Source organism: Semicossyphus pulcher, unplaced genomic scaffold (genome assembly GCF_022749685.1).
Source record: "Semicossyphus pulcher isolate SPU_LCO1_2020_fin unplaced genomic scaffold, fSemPul1.0.p SCAF_21, whole genome shotgun sequence".
Taxonomy (NCBI): domain Eukaryota; kingdom Metazoa; phylum Chordata; class Actinopteri; order Labriformes; family Labridae; genus Semicossyphus; species Semicossyphus pulcher.
The window spans coordinates 8,650,109-8,669,315 of NW_027211695.1; the positions used below are offsets into that span (position 1 = coordinate 8,650,109).

Consider the following 19,207-nt stretch of genomic DNA (forward strand, 5'->3'; position numbering starts at 1 on the left):
TACAAGCCCACTTTCTTCTGATTGGCCATCTCTCTGAGGCCGGCTGAGGCTGCACTTTGTGACGTCACAAAGTGTAGACTGAGCTGAGAAGCCTGGGGATTACTACAACATACTTTTACTTATATATTTGAAACTTCACCCACGTTTAGTTTGAACACCCAACATCGTAACGTTCTATGTCTTAAAATTTGAAACAGCATAATACCCTCTCTTTAACCGTAAGCCTCTACAATTCATCCGTTCTGAAATGGTGACATGATTATAAAAACAAGGCTGTGAGTCGTACAGCTTCCCGACAGCAGGAGCACAAATCAAGAGAAAGTTTCACAGCATGAAACATAGAAATGTCAAAAGAAAAACAAACATTATTCCGGGCAACCAGCAGTTTGGTCCTCGCTGGCCTTTGAATGCGGTAAAGTGAAAGTTCACTATGCCGGTAAATCAATATGCACATCACAGAGAACATCAAACATCTCTTTACCAACATTTGAAAGTGACTTGTAATAGGCAGGATTTTCTCTTTGCAGGCAGGTTAACCTCAAAATATGACGTAAAATGAAACTTCAGGGACTTTCCCATCAACTCTTAAGAGGAATTCTGTCCTATTATTTCCTGTTCTTATCAAAAAATGGGTTGAATTATATCAATAATGTAACACAGTTTGGTAAGTTTGTCATTCTTTATCACTTCTGTACAATAAATAGAGAACTATTAATGAAAACAAGAAGATACCTTAAAGAAATATATATAATTTAGACATATTGATGTGTTATTTGTGATACCTGCCATATTCATATCACAAATTACCAACACTAGTACTGAAATGAGTCATAGGATTTCCCTGCAAGGTCGAATACACACATATGTGAAGTGAGGACACTCTGCTTCAACCACAACCATACACACATCTCTTTGATAGACAAACATCGACGCTGCCATGGCACCCGAGCCCCAACAATGCCATGCCGCGCGACCCTGAGCTGCGACTAGTGTTACTCTCGCTGAGGAAAATTGATCTCCAAGTCTTTCAAGGGTACATTTAGTCTAGCTGACATGTTCTCTGTAGTCTGCCGTCTAAACGAAGTCCACAGATGGAACAAAATGGCTCGTTTTATTGTCATCTTTTATGTCAGGCGAGCACATAAAACATGGAAGCGGCCATAAACTGAGCTGGTGTTGACAGAAGATGAGACTAAAAGCTTTAAAGCTATTGCAAACAGACAGGAAGTGTACATTTAGGATGTTCTACCTTTCTTGTTTTGCACTTGTGACGGCATGCAGGGTGGAAGAAAATATGCAGGAACTTTTAGAGCTTAAGGCAGAAATTGTCGGGTCAAATAGTAAAATGACTGAGTCAAACTGGCAGGCAAAACCGGTCCATTAAACTTCCACTGTATTCAGGCTAGTGTTGTAACCTGAGCCCCGGCCTGTTAAGGTTGTGCGCTGCCCCTCCCTTTCCCGTGTGCAAACCTGTTCCTCTGTTACTCCTGAGCCCCGATGATCGAGTGTCGTGCTCTTTGTCTGGGCTACCCTCAGGGACTAGGGTCACTACGAGTCATGACTAAAATACTCAGAGGCTTTAGAGGACATGTAAACTGACCGGTCGCTCTGAAACTAGTTTCTGGCTTCCTTGTAGCTTTGAATGTTTACAGCTTAGACCCTGATGTGGACTCAGTCTAGTCTACAGTTTTAATGCAGGTTACAACCAGCAGATAGTGTATTCACCTTCTATTCAACAATGTTACAATGTTGCAATTTCATTTAGCAGACGCTTTTGTCCAAAGTGACGTACTTCTCAGAGTTAATACAACACATGCATAAAAGGATCTAGACAGGAAGGCACATCAGTAAGTGTCAACAAACAGCTTCAAGTGCAATCAGACACGTGCCAGGCAGTGCACAGGGTGTCTAGAAACAGATCTGTTTTTTATCATTATCATCGTCATCATGAACAACATCAACAATGTTGTTAATATCAACATCATCAATAGCATCGACATCATTAAGGAAGAAAAGGACTCTGTGCACCGATTGGAGTTTGGGAACTCATTCCACCACCTCAGGACTACAGAGGAGTCTAGCTAGAGACTTAGGGCCCTGTTGTTAGTACCAGGCCCCTTTCATTGGGGAGTGCAGTGGGCGGGAGGAAGTGTAGACCTGGATGAGGGAGTTCAGGTAGGCAGGAGCCGTTTTTGTAGCTGTTTTGTAAGCAAGCAACAGGGTTTTGAATTTGATGCGAGCTGCAACTGGGAGCCAGTGGAGGGATATAAACAGTGGAGTGACGTGTGCTGTTTTGGGTTGGTTGAATTAGCTCAAACTAAATTTGGCCACTATGAAAATATATACAGCCAGACTGTTCATTTATCAACTAATAGGGATTTTGGCATGTTGCTTACACTATGGTATTTATTCTAGTGCTATGTTGGTACAAAAGGCATTTTTTAAGTTTGTCAAATGTGAGTTTTTATTGCCTTTCTTGGTCACACATTGTACCTGACTGGATGTTTTAGGGTTTTGGTCTGTTGGAAAAAAACTCAAAGGGGTTATGTTGTGGTTCAGGATGCCGTAATGGGAATCGATAAAACCTCAAATTAATCCTAAATTGCAGCCCTCATTAATGTTATGTTAAGCCATTGCAGGTATTTTTTTGGCCTTTTCTATGCCTTTATTCAATGAGAGAGACAGGACAGTGGATATTGTTGGAAACAGGGGTCAAAGGGCCGAGGGTGGGGGTTGGACCCTGTGCCGCCTTTTTGAGGACTTAAGCCTCTATATATGGGACGCGCGATTTAACCACTGAGCTAAATTTTGTAAATTTATTTGCACGTAATGAGCAGGGTTATTTTATGGTAATGCTCGATTTTTAACATATAACATAACTTTGTGCTAGATGAACAAAACCAGACTCGCCCGTTCAGTGTTTTTTCCTGATATTAAAGGAGGATTTTATCAACATTGCCTCTTCTAAGTAGTCAGTCAAATAGAAAAAAAAAGGACATCAAACCCACTCCTTGAATCAGTGTGAATTATCTTCCTGGTTAGAGAAGTTTTGCAAAACCTTCTTTCAATATTGCAGAGCATGTTTACCAGCACTGACAACATATCACATGACAAGGTGTCAATGCCTTTAGAGTGTGAATAAAGGGGGTGAATTAACTGTTCAAACAATTAATTCAACTACATTTAAAGCCACAATGCAAAACAGGTTGAACAATCCAAATCTTAAGAGCACCACAGATGTTACAACTGGCTCATATTAATTATGACCCTACAATCCCTCTGCCTAATAATCCATCACTGCTGTTTCAGTTCTAGCACCTAAGGAAGTCCAGCGTCCTTCATCCGCACTTAGACCTGAATTGGTGAACCTGAAGGCAGCACGACTTCAGATCCAATCAAGCAGGCATAACCTTTGGCCAGCAGGTAAGTTATATTAAAAGGTATGATAAGATAAAAATAAAATATAGACTTTAACAAATTTAACATAATATAAATTATCACTTATGGGCCTCTATACATGTGTGTTGGTGAGTGTGTGTGCAGACCCTTGTGAGACCCTTCCCTTTGCATCTATTCTGTTGTTTTGCTTTGCACAGGACGTTTTCAGGAGGGGCGCTGTTGTGGTTCCCTGAGCCAATCACGGCGTATAGGTGAGTGTGGGAGTGGTTCAAATTAGCAACTGGGCCCCATTCAGACCGGCGGACATCGCGAAAGAGCGATGCAGAGTTGGCCTTCTTTCTGTTGGACAGGTAGGTGCCTCAAACCGGGTAGGACAAGCTAACCGGCGGTGATGCTGTCGGTGTTAGCTCGGTGGGATGACCGTGTTCTCGAGAGTGAGCTTCTGGTGAGCCCAGGAGGAGGGGCCCAGTTTGAATGTGTTGTTGACAAAATGCAAGGAAAGATCCTACTTATTATACCTTTAAGTTATTTAGTGATTATTTTCAGAAATTTGGAGGCCAGATGGTTCGGCACTGTCAATTTATCTGATTTTTTAAGCTGCTCTGTGATCAGTTAAAGAGGCATGCAAGGGAGGGAGACCTATGCCAATTTTCTCATGATAAGACAACACAATTGTGTGCTGGAATATATACAGGTGTAACGAATTACTTCCTCCAGTACAATAGCCCATTCTTTTGTGAAGTCAGTAACTCGAGGTACAGGGGCATAAATTAACATTTCACATAAGGAAGTTAAACTAAGAACGCAACATTGAGCTGTTAAAAATGTCATTTTATTTTTTTAAAAAGGAACAAATGAGATCTTTTTGTTCTAAAATCCTGGGTGGCTTGTTCCTTGAGGCCCCTGATTTAAGTGCACTGGAAAGTCCTGTTCCTTAAAGGCGGCACTGGCCTGAACTTGCCTGCAAATGTGCCAAAAGGTTGCAGCCCAACAACCCCGGAGGGCGGAAGAAATCCCTCTAGCTGCCATTAATAAAACCGGGGAGGTCCTACTCTTCACATTCCTGGCACCAAACCTGATGTTAGTACTGTTTTTTTCTACATTCAAAGCTAATTGAGACAAAAAGATAAAGAGAAAGACATTAAAAAAGAGAGATTTCTCTACACAGAGTGGTGCCCCTTCCTCCATCCCCCCATGTTCTGCCCCACAATGATCTCATCCCGTTCACACAAAAGAGCCTGGAGGCTCGTTCCCCAGGGGTGAAAGAGCCTGCCTGCGTGTGTGCGCATGCACAAGTCTGGCTGTTTTGTGTGTGTAATGCTGGACCACAGACAGTGCCGTGTCTGTCTCAGTCATTTCAGCAGGAGCTCTGCCATGCACATCCACTCACAGGCTCGTCTGAAACAGCAGCTGAGCATGACACATGCAAACGTCATGTATTGTGAGTTGGAGGCTGCAAATGAGAATAAAAAGGGATGTAGTGAGCGCGTGCAGATGCAGGAACTATACTGTCATAGTGTACGTGTGCGAGCTTCTGTGCATCATCGTGCAACAGGTCGGCTAAATTGCCCAGGCTGCACAAAATGTGGTCAAATCAAAAATCAAAAAGAGGTAGTTGTATTTCAGCAGTGACGGCCTACAACACCTCAGTAAGTTAGCTTCTGCAGCACCACTGTGTCGACCTCAAGTGCCACTCTGCTGTGGGCTGCTGAGGGTCTGAAGAGCAAAGTGGCCCTCCCTGCCACCTGTCATCACGGCGTGCTGTCGGCGGTGGAGGCCAGGCTGAGTGGAAGGTGCCAATGAGGTGACGAAACCTCTGTTTTACAAGGCGAAGACCACATACAAAAATATGATTCAATTAGTCTTAGCAGCTTGTTGTGATGAGACGAACAGCCTAACTCGGCGGATTAGCTACAGTAGCCTTCAGTTAGCGCCACAAATAAGGTATAAACAGACCTTTATATGCTCAGGTGTGCTCAATAAAGGCTGGAAATATATTAACTTGCTTAATATTTGTTTTCAAGAGATTGCGTGAGGTGGAGCATTCACAGTGTGCTGCATTTTGGCTTCAGATAAGCCTAGCATTATCATATCCATATGCTTACAACAGCTCTCGCTCTGCACAGCCTGAACCAAGCACCGAGACCAACTGTAACTCTGTTTATTAAAGCAGAACAGCCTAATGAGGAACAAACATGTTCATGTTAAAAAAAGAGGTATAATAATAATAATAATTACTACAATTTTGAAAAATCATTTTGAATCAATAGAGGTTCTGTTTTTTAAAGAAAATATTTACATTTCTATATCTACGATAAATGCCCAAAAAAGCAGCCAAAAAAAAGATCTAGTGGTGGCCATTTTTCTCTGACACCACACTCATGTTGGGAAATCAAATGTTATTTCTAAATAGGTAACATTGTACTGCTGTGTTCTGCTGGGAATCTGACAAATTGTTATCATTTCCCAGTTAATCAGCGACTGTAAAGTGGGACATGTTTCAGTGTAAAACAACACATCTGATAACAGATAACGTTAGCATTTAATCAATACAAGTGTGTTTGACTTCCAGGCTTAAAATATTTGTCCAAGATAAGTGTTTGTGTATGATTTCAAACAGCAATGTAGCTAGGAAGTGGTTGTATGCTAACATTAGCTGTAGTTTAATGGTAGCTGATGGGTTGGCAAATATGTAGTTTTACCTTTAAACATGAGTCAATGTCTCTCCTGATTTTCATCCATTGTTTTTGAGTTGCAGATCAATCAGGAAGCGTTGAAATCATCATGATTTGTTAGATATTCTCTGTTTGCAGCCTGGAACATAGCAGTGTCACATTATCTATTTGATATCAGCATCTGAGCGTCCCACGCTTAAGCCCCTTTCCCTCTGGTCAAAAAACCAGACACCAAACACCCAGCTTTTTTGCTTAGTGGGAAAGGCTACAATTGGCATTCAGACCCGGGTCAAATGACTCTGCAGGATACCCGGGTAATTATCGCCTCGGCTCCGATTGGCAATGATGGGAAGAAAAAAACCTGTCGACACGCTAATCTCCGCCCCCTTTTCAGCATGATGCTATGCTCCGTCTTTAACATCTGCGACTCCTTGTCATCTCAGCAACAAGTTCAGCCCGTCTCCGTTCCAAATTTGTCGGCGCCGAGTTTGATAACTACACTGAATGAGTAATAGATACAATAAAGACCTAACGACGGTAACATCTTCACTGTTTACTAACTCTGTCTCAGGCGCGTTTGTGACGTCAGACGGTGACGCAGCAGAAAAGAGATTGAAAGGAGTATACTTCACTGGCAATGGGAAAAGAGACAATCAGCATCTATAAGCGGGTCTAAAAAACCTGCGTCTATGAGCTAATTTTGGTAGGAAAGAGGTATTAGCACGACGTCAAAGAAAGATGGCTGCCCTGTGAATTAAGAAACAAGATTTGTGTTTAGATTTTATAAACTGTAAGCAGGAAATGTTTGCTCTCGTTACTTCAGAACTGTCCTTCCTTAACTAACCGACCGTTTCAGCACGACAGCAGACATCCACTGTTAATGTTTTCTTAGGAGAACATGAAAGCGACTGGTAGCAACCTTTGACTGCAAGTAATAAATGGAGAGGTGGCACAACCCTAATGACTAAAGCTGAAAATTTCCGCTTCTCCTTCCTGGCTCACTGTAGGCCCATAGTTACACTTTACACAGACCTGAGCATGTGATTGAAGAGGCAGGTGTGCTTTCAAGGGAAGGTGACACACTTTAAGTGTTTGCTTAACTCTGTTGAAAACAAGAGTTTCCTGCACAGCCAACGGCTGCAGGTAGGTCATGTTCCCGCCACAAAAAAAACAAAAGTAGGACAAAGATAGTTAAGGTTTGATCAAATCTGATGTTCTACATCTCAAACCACCCTGGGTTGTTTGGACGATGAGAGGCAACTCAAGGCAGTGAGGCTAGGCTCAGCAGAAACGTCACAAGACTGCCTCCCTCCTGGAGCGTGACAGCCCGGCGGACAGAGAGCATTCTTTCCACTCCAAGGAGAAGGGAGCGAGGGCAAACTCATTGCCCTTACTAACCAGTGCAGACCCAGGCCTTCTGGAAGAAGACGTTTAAAACACAGCACAGTACAAGGGTCAGAGGAAGGAAATATGTTACAAGATTCTCATTGTAACTTTTAGGCGCAAATTTTTAGTTAATATGTTTTAAAACATGCAAACAGGCAGCTGTACAAGTTGTACTAGCGCACAGCAAACCCAAAACTTTGCCATCTAAACCTGCAATAATTTCTGGCGCTTGAATAGAAAGACAGAATATAAACAGCAATGATGGGGAGAAAGAAAAATGATGTTGACTCCCTACCAGATTAAGGGATGCTATTATAATGCTGAGGATGTGTAGTTGTAGTTGCAGGTTGAGTTGAAATCCAGCTATTGAAGATTAAAATAGCAATTAAAATACAAGTGCTGACAATTCATTGAAACTTCAGGGAGTCTGAATGGAAAGTGCTGGTTTATTGCTCTTTGAAATATTCCTGTCGCTGTCCAATAGAATGACTAACTGGCTTCTCTTACACTTGTCAAAATCCAATTTGACTTGCGCCTCGGCAACCACAGAGTCGTTCCACAGCCCGTCGCCGCTCCCTTGGCCGACCTCCTTCCTTTCCTTGGTCACCTGACAGCGCCTTTGGATGGCCAGCGGTGGTGACAAAGTGCAAGTTCAATGTACACAAAGCCAAAGTGCAGCCCTGACCTACTTTATACCTGCCCGACTCAGGCAGCTGGTAGGAGGCAACATTCACTCCACTCCCATTTTCCAGTCGGTGTCAGGCCAAGCCAAGGTCAAGACGGAGATTTTCTTGCTGAGTTTCCACGTGTCGAGGGATCAGGGGCTACAAGAGCTATTTCAATGATTTACTCCCTCCACAAGACATCCACTTCAACCTCAGTGCAAAACACCTCAATAAAAATGTAATGAGTACAGTACAAGAGGAAGTGCCACCCTCGGCTCTAAGCTGCCATAACAGGAACATCACATGCATGCCATGAATCACCAAAACGCTGATGGGAAGCAGGGAGTACTCTGCTGCCATTAAGGGTTAGACTTGCAGCTGGCTGGCTGGCAAACACTCAAGTGCTGAGGTGTAGATATGTGAGCACCTTGGCATTGAATACAATTGCATTAGTGCTCACTCCACACAGAGCCATAAAGCAAACCAGCCGAGGCATCTTACACAACTCTGTCCTACATTTAGGGTCACACAATTGCAGAGATGGCAGAGAGAGTCCCTGGATGAGAGCAAGGCACATGCCCAAAAGGATTAACAGTTCCTTAACTTAGAGATAGTTCAGATCGTCTTTTAGTTTAATCATCTCTTTGATTTTAAGCAGGGAATTAAGTGTAAGTGTGGCTGGGATAAGACACCTGCACGGTTAGGCAGGCTCCAGGAGAGCACAGTCTGATTATCTGGCGTCAAGGAGGGCCAGGAGGACACAGAGAAGGAGGAGGAAAAGGAGGAGGAGGGGGGTGTTATATTCCCAACTGTTGCATCCGACCCACAACTAGGTCAGCTTTCGTGCAGGAAATACACATCACCGCGGATATAACAAAATAAATAGTTCCTCCTGTGATCAGCCAGTGCAGATACGTGGCTGCATGTCTGTCTTTGCGCAGTTTGATAAGACACGGTGAAAAGTGTGGCAGCAGCTTAACACAAAAAAATGTGTTTTTAAAACGGAGTTTTCTTAAAAACAGCTTAAATGTACTTAAAATGGGTTAAATACTTAATTTAATTCCAAAATGAAAGTATGCGGAGTCTCAAAAATATGTTCCACTTACCAGCTGTTTACACTGCAGCGCGAGACAATGTTGACATGAAGGCAACTTGCTGTTTTTACCCGCTTGATATATTCCGTCTTCCTATTTGTGCAAACCAAACCAGGTAAAACCAGCACGGCGGGCGGAAAAAAGCACTTTAAATTAGTCCTCTGAAACTTTATTGTCCACTTCTTCGCCACACTTTCATCTGAAGTTGTCGGCGGAGGCAGGCGCCATGTTTGTGTCTGAGCTGATAGTTTTGTTGGTGAGCTTTCTTCGTGAACGTCTCTTTCAGGCTGGAACCGCCCAGAGAAGAGGAGAGGCTACGGCCCCGGCTGTAACTGACAGAGGCTGGCCTCAGGGCGCGCGCTCAAGTTAGTCTACGTAAAACGAGCATTTTCCGGCGTTAATTTTCAAAGTAAAAGCCCTCAATGGAGAACAAATTAGTACATTTTTTTTTAGAAAAGTGTAATTCTTTTAACAGTTGAAGGGTAAATGTTTGCCAATGAATATATTATTATGATGATTGGTAGTATAAATAATAATAGCAGGACCATAATTCATAACATAATTATGACTAGGGGAGGGAATTGCAGGGCAACTCACGATACCATACATGGCCCACGATAGCGATAATATCATGATACAGCGATTCTGTGATAATTGACATACTGCAAGACAATCATATGATACATCACAATATCTGATTAACTGAAGAATACAAATGCACCTGCATAATTAATATATTTATTCACTGCAATTGGGTGTCAGTTTCACAGATTTGGCAGGAAGATCTGTTTAGAGCGCTATATGTTTTTAAAATTAAGATATCCTAATTAAGATATACCCTAATTATGACAAGAGTGTATTTTATCAAAAATAAATGAAAATGAGTGTATTTTGTGTATGTTATATTTTAGATTCATATTTATACCAAGTTGAGTATAACTTACATTTGCAACTTGTATACAATTGTACAGAAGCCCTTAGCGGACAAGAAAAATAAGTCAAGATCTCGAGAAAACGACCAGAAATAACTCGTCATTACAGAAAACCGAGTACATAAAATTTATGGATGCATGTCCGCTAAGGGCTTCCGTAAAATAGTGCCATTCATTCATACTCTTTTTATGTATGTATTTTGTATTTACTTTTATACAAAAACGTTTTTCCTTGTATATATTACATATTACGCTTAGAATAGATTTTACAAATTAATAACCACAATCCTACAATACTTATTTCTGAATAAAAATATTTGTACACAGACAAATTATATATAAATTATCTTGGTATTGGTAGGGAATGTCATTTCTTTTTTCAGATGTAAAAGATTAGTTACATTTTAGACTTTTTTCTGCAGAAACATACTATAATTTCCCCCATTTAAACTGGTAGGATATGACATGTAGAAATCAAACGATAATTTTCATAATTGTCTTAAACTGTACACACATAATTTACAGCATCTCAAATCTTTCTTCCCCAAATGCCAAATGTTGCGTTTTATTGTGAAGGTGAAACGGGTTCCTTTTCCCGCAGTGTCGGGGGTTTTTACACTCCCTTGACTCACTTGTTTTTCTTTCATTTTGTGTTTTTTGGCTCTGACGCCCCCTTCTTAAAATGAGGGAAATTACACCAATATTAAAACAGCAACAGGTGCACGAGACGTTTTACCATTTGCAACACCAATAATAAAGCAAAAAACACAAGTCAGAGTTTTTCTATTAAGACTGGTTTGTATCAAATATCCAATGAAAGCTAGAGATATTAAACCTGACAATACAATACATAAGATAATTTCAGACTGCAGTTGAAACTCAAAAATAAAGAAACCCTGAATGTTTGCATTACATTTTTATTTCTACTTTTTTTTAAATTCAGCCATTTTTTTTTAATCGAGCTGCCTGACCTTACTTTCGCACATTTGTGGTTACATACATCCAAAGAAATAAACATCTTGTTAAGAAGTTTTAGTCAGAAACCATGACAATAGTGCAATGTAAATGTTATGGGGAAGAGGCAGCGTAGCCTTTGTTCAAGACAGTGGACTCCATTTCCCAACATTTGAAGGGAAAACAGCCTCAAGTCCCATTTTGCTCCACTCCAAAAGCCATAAGCAGACAAAGAAGTCATTATTATGTACACAAGTAAAATTGAAATTAACCTTTTCCAATTTTATTTAGCAGTTCATGTTTTCTTAAATTAAAAGCAAATATTTATGGTCAGAAAATGTATTTACTTGATAGAAGTAGGTTATTTTAGTTATGTGCAAATTAGTTGCGTGACTTAAAAAAGAAAGACAGTTAACAGTCAAGGCTGAAAAGTGGTTTTCTATATGAATGTAGTTAACATTTCATGTCATCTATTGGGGAGAATGTGATCAGTTTTGGGAGGCTGTACTCCTGCTTCTTCGTGGGCGACTGCGTCTCCAGTGTATCTAAGTCCAGTGAGAAGACCTTGTCTGAGGCTTCCACTGACTTTGAAGGCTCCATTAGCCAGTCTTTGTCCAAAGCAGGACCCCTGTGTCCTGTTAAAAGACACTCAGGAGTCCTCTTCCTGCTCTCCATATAGGAACCATCATCGTCATAATGATAAGTGGTTAGCGGCGAACGCTTCGCCTCGCTCTTCAGGGAGGGAATGAGGAGATCTTCGTCATCCTCGCTCTTCATATCCACCGCTTCATCGTCAAGGCTCAGCAGACTGTCGCAGCTCGGCATTTCTGGGAGAGTTTCGTGCTCGAGGCTGAACTGGACCGCGCTGCTGCCTGTGCCACTCGGGCTGTCGAGGGCCTCTGTGGCGAAGGTGTCCCACAGCAAGGTAGATTTGAGTAAACTCTCCTGCTGGCTGACAGGTGGGCTGCTGTCGTTGGTGACAGTCTGATTGATGCTGCAGAAGACGCTCTTTGAGGGGCCAACAGGGCTCAGGAACTCATTGTGAGTCTCATCCAGGGGAGTAAGCCTCCCCATTATACTGTCCTCAAACTTGGCTGAGCGCCCAATTTTCTCAGCTTTATCTTCCGCAAGTGCCTTACGCCAGGAGCTCTTTACATCCATAACTGAAGAACAAAAAAGAAAATTAAAATAAAAAGGTGAAAGAATGCAATTTTTTTTTCCATTAATCACATTGAGGACAGTCATCATACTTAAGTCCATTACTTTGAACTGATCACCTACATTTAATGGCAAATGAAATAGATTTTAACTTACTCAAACTCTCAGGTGTACGTGGCAGCTGCTTTTTGGTAGAGAAGGGATCTCCATGAAGAGTGCTGAGAAGGCCCTCCAAGCCCAGACCTTTGACCCTGCCGTCTGTGGGGCTGGCTGTAGTTACAGCATCTGCAAACTAACACACACACACACTTGAGTCAGGACCGAACCTACGAAGTCCTAGCCCTTGTTGTGGTCAATGCCACTTTCACCCTCTTTTCAGACTTTAGAAATAATTCGCTTTATAAATTATTCAGTAAATATTGTCAAACCATCCATGCTATACCTGATCAGCGAGGTTATCACATTCCATGTCCAATATCTGAGTCTTGGTCCTCATTGGTGACGCCTTCGGATGAACATGGACCGTCTTCCTCACACTGGCCTGAAAAACAAGGTTTGTTGTAGGAAACTTGATAACAAAAACTCTTAAGTCGAGTAAATTCAATCAGGACTTTAAGGTTAAACAGTGGTATCTAAAATATAATACTAGCCTGAAGTGGTGGTACTGATGGCTCTGTCACAGAAGGAGCTGGAGGTGTGTCAAAAAGCCAGTCCAGAGAGGTATTCGCTTGAGACGATGCTACAGTGGTGACGACAGGACTTTCAATCCTCTCAGCTGTTGCAGGGACAGGGCTGATTAAAAAACAAAAAGTATGTTTTACAAACATATTGACCTGTAACTTTGCACAGTAAAGTGTGTTTTCCTCACATTGCAATACTTAGAGCATCTTAATGTAGCCGTTAATAGCCAGCTATGTGGCCTTGGCTCAGTGCTAACACATTAGCAAAGCTGGCACATTGCCCTCATTAAAAGGACGAGCGCAGGGTAATTTTAAAGTCAGGCTGCAGAATGACACGACAAGTCTTCAGGTCTTCTATTAGCTCTTAAAATTTCATTATATGTATCAAGAAGATACTTAAGTATTCCACTCTGCTCTAACACCATTTAAATTCAATTATGTTTAGATAACTTTGTATAGTGAATTTAGAGTGTCTGCTCCGTATCTGTCCGTGGCGATTTCTCTCAGTTCGCCTCGGTCATCAGAGAGCATGGATGCTGTAGGGAGGACTAGTGACGGACAGAGCACTGCTCAGGACTGCCCAGGTATCTGCCTCCCATCAGAATCCAAAAACCTAACACACTTCAAATACAACTTTATGAAACTGGAAACTATCATCGTCGGCCTTTCCGATTATAACCGTTAAAAGAATAGATTAAGGTACCTCTTCAGGTTAGAAGAACAAGCCTGGACACTTTCTTGTGGTTTGCTCTCTGCAGGCCTCTCCTCTGAAAAGAGTATAAGCTCAATTAGAAACAAAACCTGATGTGATAAATCCAAATAAATACATGATATGCATGAAATGAGGGTTTGCTCACCAAGAAGCGTTGCAGGGAACTGAGAGAAGACACTACTTTTGTAAGTGGCATCGGCTGCAGGTTCAAAAGACAGCGGAGCCATTGGTGAGAGGAAGCCGAGAGCCTAAAACAGACAAGATTAATTGTAAATTAACACATGCATTCCAGGGTAAAATGGCAGATTGATATGACTATTATGACTGAAGCAAATCTAGTATATAACAAGTTCAAGAATCCAAAAGACAACTCACAGGATCTTCATTCAGAAACGAGACTAGGGGTGTGTTACTCAGTGTATCCATCCACTTCCTGTCCCACTCAGCCTCCAACTCTCTGACGGTACTCCTGACCTCAGGAATTCCTTCCTTGGAAATCTTCTGTCTGTGGTGACAGGTATTATAGAGATAACGATATAACTCTAAACTGTTTATGGTCTTAGTTATGTTGCAGCATGTCAGGTTGGACATCAAATGAATTGGCGAGAATGTTTACCTGATGAGGTGGAGGTCCTGCAGCACACGAGCCATTTGCTGACACTTCTCCTGCAGGCGCTCAGGATTAAGATGCGGTTTGGGGGCGTGCGAGACCCGACAGCGCTCCTCCTTAAGGAGCTGCAGTGTGTGGTTCATCAGCTCAAACACACAAAGGAGGTTCAGCTGGCCAGCCTCGTACACGTTCCCTGAACTCAGCTGGAAAACATACACAAACACAATCAAGGTCCGGACTGAAAATCCACCTCTTGGAGTTACACTGATTAAGTCCATGTCAGCAGTGCTCATCTCTTTACTTCATCTTTTGATACTGCTGGAACCTGGATTATGCCCACCATTTTTCATCAAAATTTGATTGTGTGGGGGAAAAATTTAACTATAGGATCTGCAGTGAAATAAATAAGAGTCTTATGTGCCTAGTATAGAGATTAACATGCCAAGTAACAGTATCACCTGACCCATTTCCCTCACCTGATGTGGGAGCCGTTCAACTCTCTCCAACAGAGTCCGGGGAATTTTCAGAACCCGATCCGTCCCATCCAGGACGTATTGATCTGCAGCCCCCTTCAAAACACTTTCCACTGCCTGCTGCTCCTCTTTTGTGGTTGACAGCATTCCATCAATCTCTGACCACAGTGCGCGCACCTTAGGATAACCATATATCCATGTGAGCTCTTCAATTAACACATCTCGGTACAGAGCGACTTCTTTAGGAAAATGTATTTACAAAGGCAGGAAAGCTTGTATCAGTCCAGTTATGTCTTTTTTAACATTGTGTTTAGTGTTTCGAATTAAGTTTTGCAGATAAAACATAACTCACCTTTTTGATCTTCTCAGCTGGAGAGGCTCCCTCTTGTGTAGAATCGCTGCTACAATGCCTGAAAGTAGATTGTCTTGTTGTTGAATCTGCTTAAAAAATATAAAAGCCAAAAGACCTGAGGGGGAAAAAAGCCATACATACTTGAGTTGCTCATCATATTTGGCACCCTCTTCTCTGACATCCCTCTTTGATTTCACGAGGATCCTTCAAAAGTGGGAAAAAACAATAAATAAAAGCTTGGAAAGAATGGCCAAAATAGCAGTAGCATTTGATTTTCCACAAGCAATACAAAATATCATGTTATACAATCCCCCACACCAAGTTAATACATAAAACACCACCATCTACAATCCCCAACATGTAGTTGACTGAGCACATGGTTTGCATTGGACTTAATATAACAAGAGACATTTGATCACAGGAGGAAAAGCACAGGTGTAATTGATATCATTAAAACACAGCAACACTGGTATTGCATCTTAGGACACTTGATGGAGCTGAGCCATCGTTAACTAAACGAGTTTCACCTGTGGTGTACCAGCTGCAACCAACTGAGCCTTAACAACGGCTTTACCGAAGTAATCAGTTCACACAAAACAGGTGGGGCTTCAAACTACCAGCCAATGGAACGACATCAAGAGCAGTACTTTTCAACTCATAATACTCAGTAAAATAAAATACATACAATTAAACAACACAACAAGAATAGAGGAAGCAAGGTATCACATATTTCTGTTTCCTTTGCATGCAAGCGTTATATATACATCTGGAACGTACTAATTTGTCATAACACTGGGTCATGAACTTTGACCTTCTTGCTCAGAGATCTGCTGCAGACCATAGCAAAAATCAGAAATGTTAAAAACATGGTTACCTTCGATAAACAAAACTCCAATAACATTACCAAAAGGCTGTATCAGAAATAGGAATTGTGGGTATTAGAAAGCATCCAATGACCACATGCCGAAAGTAACAGGCCGTACAGCTATTAGGTTCAGAAATAAAATAAACCTTATTAAAAGGATCATTCTTTTGGATTTAGGGGAATCAATTAGCAGAAATGATTGTTTGATTAGTGTATTCACTTGCGTCTTTTATGCATTTAGAATGAACCATTTATATCTACATGGTTTATTATTTTTTTAACTTGTTGCTGAACTGTTCAACACTGCGGTCGAACCCCACTGTAGCCATCTCGCGCCTGATCTCCTCCAAAATTGCTTTGGTCCTCGTCGATCCCTCCAGCTTGCTCTGGATCTCCTGCGAGGACCAAACTGCAAGGAGGCAGCTTGCTCCTCGGCCGACCACCGCTTCGCCTTTGTATCTATAACCTTCCTTGTTTTTTGTCGCAAAGAGTTGCTCTGGAAACTGTTTTCCTGGCTGAGAGCCGGTTCTTTCGCTGTCGGAACAAAAAACTGGTTCTCAATTGAGCACTGATTCCTAACCAGCCCTGACACTGCCTCCGTGGAAAAGGGGTAATAGGGAGTGTTTCCTCTTCCACAGAGCTAGCCATGTTGCACCAACATGTCCCTACAGTAGCCCTGAAGGACAAACCAAACAAAAGCTCCAGAGAGGTTATCACAACCACAGCAGGTTCTTACACATTCTAAAAGGGAGTGGTCATCAGTATGTTGCAATCTGCAACCACAACACGACAGGCCAGGCTCAAGTGAGGAAAAATTAAGATTTCATTGCCATAGCGATGAGCGGTTTGTAAAAAAGGTTCCCTTGTAGTAAAAGAGAAAGCTTCTTTCAACAGTCCATTTCTACTGCTATAAGTATAAAACAACATAGAGCTCTGTACAATTGCCACGATAGGCCTTCGAGGACTTACTGGGCTCGTTTCTGGTACTCATGGAGAAAACGATCCTGGTCCACTGCAGCATTTAAAAACCTGGAATGGATCTGATTGAGTCGTTTCAATGCCATGTCAAGTGAAGAAGCAGGCATCGCTGCAGCCTCAGGAACCCAGCTGTCATCTGGTGATGACAATATTCAAGATTATTTGATGACAACTTCAGGGCAAATTAATAAATGGGATGTAATGATGCTATGTCAATCTACACTTCTGAGTTGAAGTCAGATTGGGAACAGGAGCTATTGGTATTAAAAAAGGATTTTCTGAGTGGATCTACCTGTGGTGAATGTCTTCATTTCCTGAAGCATGACATGATTAGCCAAATGAAGCATCAAGCTGATAAACTTGGGGCCTCCAGGAGAGAGGAACAATGATGCAACAACTTTGGATCCTGCATTTGCACTTTCATCCTACAGAGTGAAAAAAAGAAGGTTGATGTGAATTGTGGCATACTATTGAATAAAGCAGCATTTGTGGATTAAAATATATATGAGACATGTTTGCCTTTGATTGTGAGTTGAAAAACAGACAGGACATTTGGGGATAGAGGGTGGGTAACGACATGCAACAAATAGAAAGAATCAGCCTCCAGCTGGAGATGTTGCAGTTAACAGGGTATGAATATTTCAGTAATCACCATCTGAACCAGAATGATGCAAAGTCCCCCCCCAATCATTTTATAAAGGATATTTTCAGATCGTGATATTACAGGATTTGGTCACTTTGAGTGAGTCTCTATTAGTCCCTTGTCAATCATTATGCCCTGTTACTGTTTTTTATATGTGGATTTATATCGCCTTTATGCTGTACAAGAACTGCAAACAAACTTTATGATAAGCTTGTGACTGGAGCCGACGTGGGTGAAAGGAAAGCCACAACAGATAAAGCAACAAACGAAGAAAGATGGAAACAACATCCGGACTGTGATAGCTGGGGTTTCCTTACCATAATTTCTCGCAGCCAAGCGCAGGTCACTTTACGAAATTCAGCATCTGCTTTGTGGTCTAAAACAGGCCAGCAGTGCCTAGTCCAAACGAAAATTGTGTTAAATTCATGAGAAATCCTTGGAACTGTTATTTGTTCGTGTCAATGGTTCGCCATACCAATAACCTTACCTGTATGCCTCATTGAATCGTGTCGGGTTGAGTTTGAACAACAGGAAATGGTTCACTATGTAGAAGGCATCCTTGTTTGGTTTGTCGAACATATTCCTGTTGGCCAGAAAATAACAGTCAACCTAGTTAGGATAAAGCTTAACATTAAGAGCGCTGCAAATGACAACTTGAATGTTAATACAATGTTACAAAGTAAAAGTAGCTAACATTAAATAGTCGTATTCAGTGCTACATGGGACAAACCATTCTTGGTCATGCAATATTACACTGTATGCAAACTTCATCATTACTAAGCACACTCACGGCCCCAGGTTGATGTGTTTCACGTTAAGTTTGGTTTTGCCGGCGATTGACGACATAGCAATATCTGGTTGAAATCCGAGCCCGAGTAGAGAAAACCACAGATATTTGCCATTCTTTTTCTGCAGTAATACCGGGTTCGCCATTATTCCAAGGGAGAATGCAGCTTGAAAGTTACCAGTAGCGACTGGTCAGAAAGCCAGCTTGGCTATCTTTAATAGTAAGCAGCTAACCAGCTAGCTTTAGCTGCTAGCTACAAAGTTTACTGTTGGCTAGCTAACTTCCTCCGAACTTGTTTTGAGTTTTTCGACACACATTTAACAAAGTGTTCTCAAATTAACACGCACCAACAGAGATAGAGTTACATGTGTTTAAGCGCTATGTTAAGTTACAATAAGTGTGAGTTCATATTTGGTAAACTAAACTACTCAGGAGCACGGAGACACAACATTAACAACTCCAACCGCCAATTTTTCCAATAAGCACCCGGATGTTGTTAACAAGTATTTCCGGTGAGCGGTGATGCGGCCGCCCATCCTTACTTTTGTCTTTCTTTCTTTCTTTCTTGATTAAATACAAATAGATTTACACAAGAAGTTAGGGAAGATTAAATAAATGTATAATTTAAATGGTTGTAATGCTTTAAACTTGATATCTCAACAACTATAAGTGCTAAAATATTCAAACTTAATAGTAAGGTGCCCTATCCGAAAACGCTTAGCATTTTCAAAAATGCTACCAATAGCGCCCCCATGTGGTCAGTTAAGAGCGACATCTCAAGGACCGTTCGGAGAAGCCAAACAATACTTGCACAGTGTGCTTCTTGGAGTCCATCAGTCTTTTC

General features: G+C 41.7%; 2 protein-coding genes and 1 non-coding gene across 4 annotated transcripts in view; all 3 read right to left on the minus strand.

Annotated features, from left to right (window-relative positions):
* dennd4c (DENN/MADD domain containing 4C) overlaps positions 1-9,489 on the minus strand; it is a 37,365-nt gene extending 27,876 nt beyond the window's left edge. For both annotated transcript variants that reach the window (XM_069671732.1, XM_069671731.1), the window contains exon 1: positions 9,232-9,489. The gene's annotated coding sequence lies outside the window, so the exon portion shown is untranslated. The remainder of the gene's footprint in view (positions 1-9,231) is intronic.
* A 1,574-nt stretch (positions 9,490-11,063) lies between these two features.
* Positions 11,064-18,509, minus strand: haus6 (HAUS augmin-like complex, subunit 6). Its single transcript, XM_069672583.1, has 16 exons — positions 18,367-18,509; positions 18,064-18,159; positions 17,894-17,972; positions 17,226-17,358; positions 16,925-17,069; positions 15,232-15,294; positions 15,091-15,148; positions 14,742-14,915; positions 14,272-14,468; positions 14,031-14,160; positions 13,801-13,903; positions 13,647-13,710; positions 12,914-13,055; positions 12,706-12,804; positions 12,420-12,555; positions 11,064-12,268 (listed from the first exon to the last, which is right to left on the minus strand). The coding sequence occupies exons 1-16, from the start codon at positions 18,507-18,509 to the stop codon at positions 11,559-11,561; spliced, it is 2,472 nt and encodes an 823-aa protein (XP_069528684.1). The 3' UTR covers positions 11,064-11,558.
* LOC138601673 (small Cajal body-specific RNA 8) lies at positions 13,411-13,541 on the minus strand. Its single transcript, XR_011309166.1, has one exon. It is a non-coding gene; the product is annotated as a small Cajal body-specific RNA 8 (non-coding RNA).
* Positions 18,510-19,207: the final 698 nt, after the last annotated feature.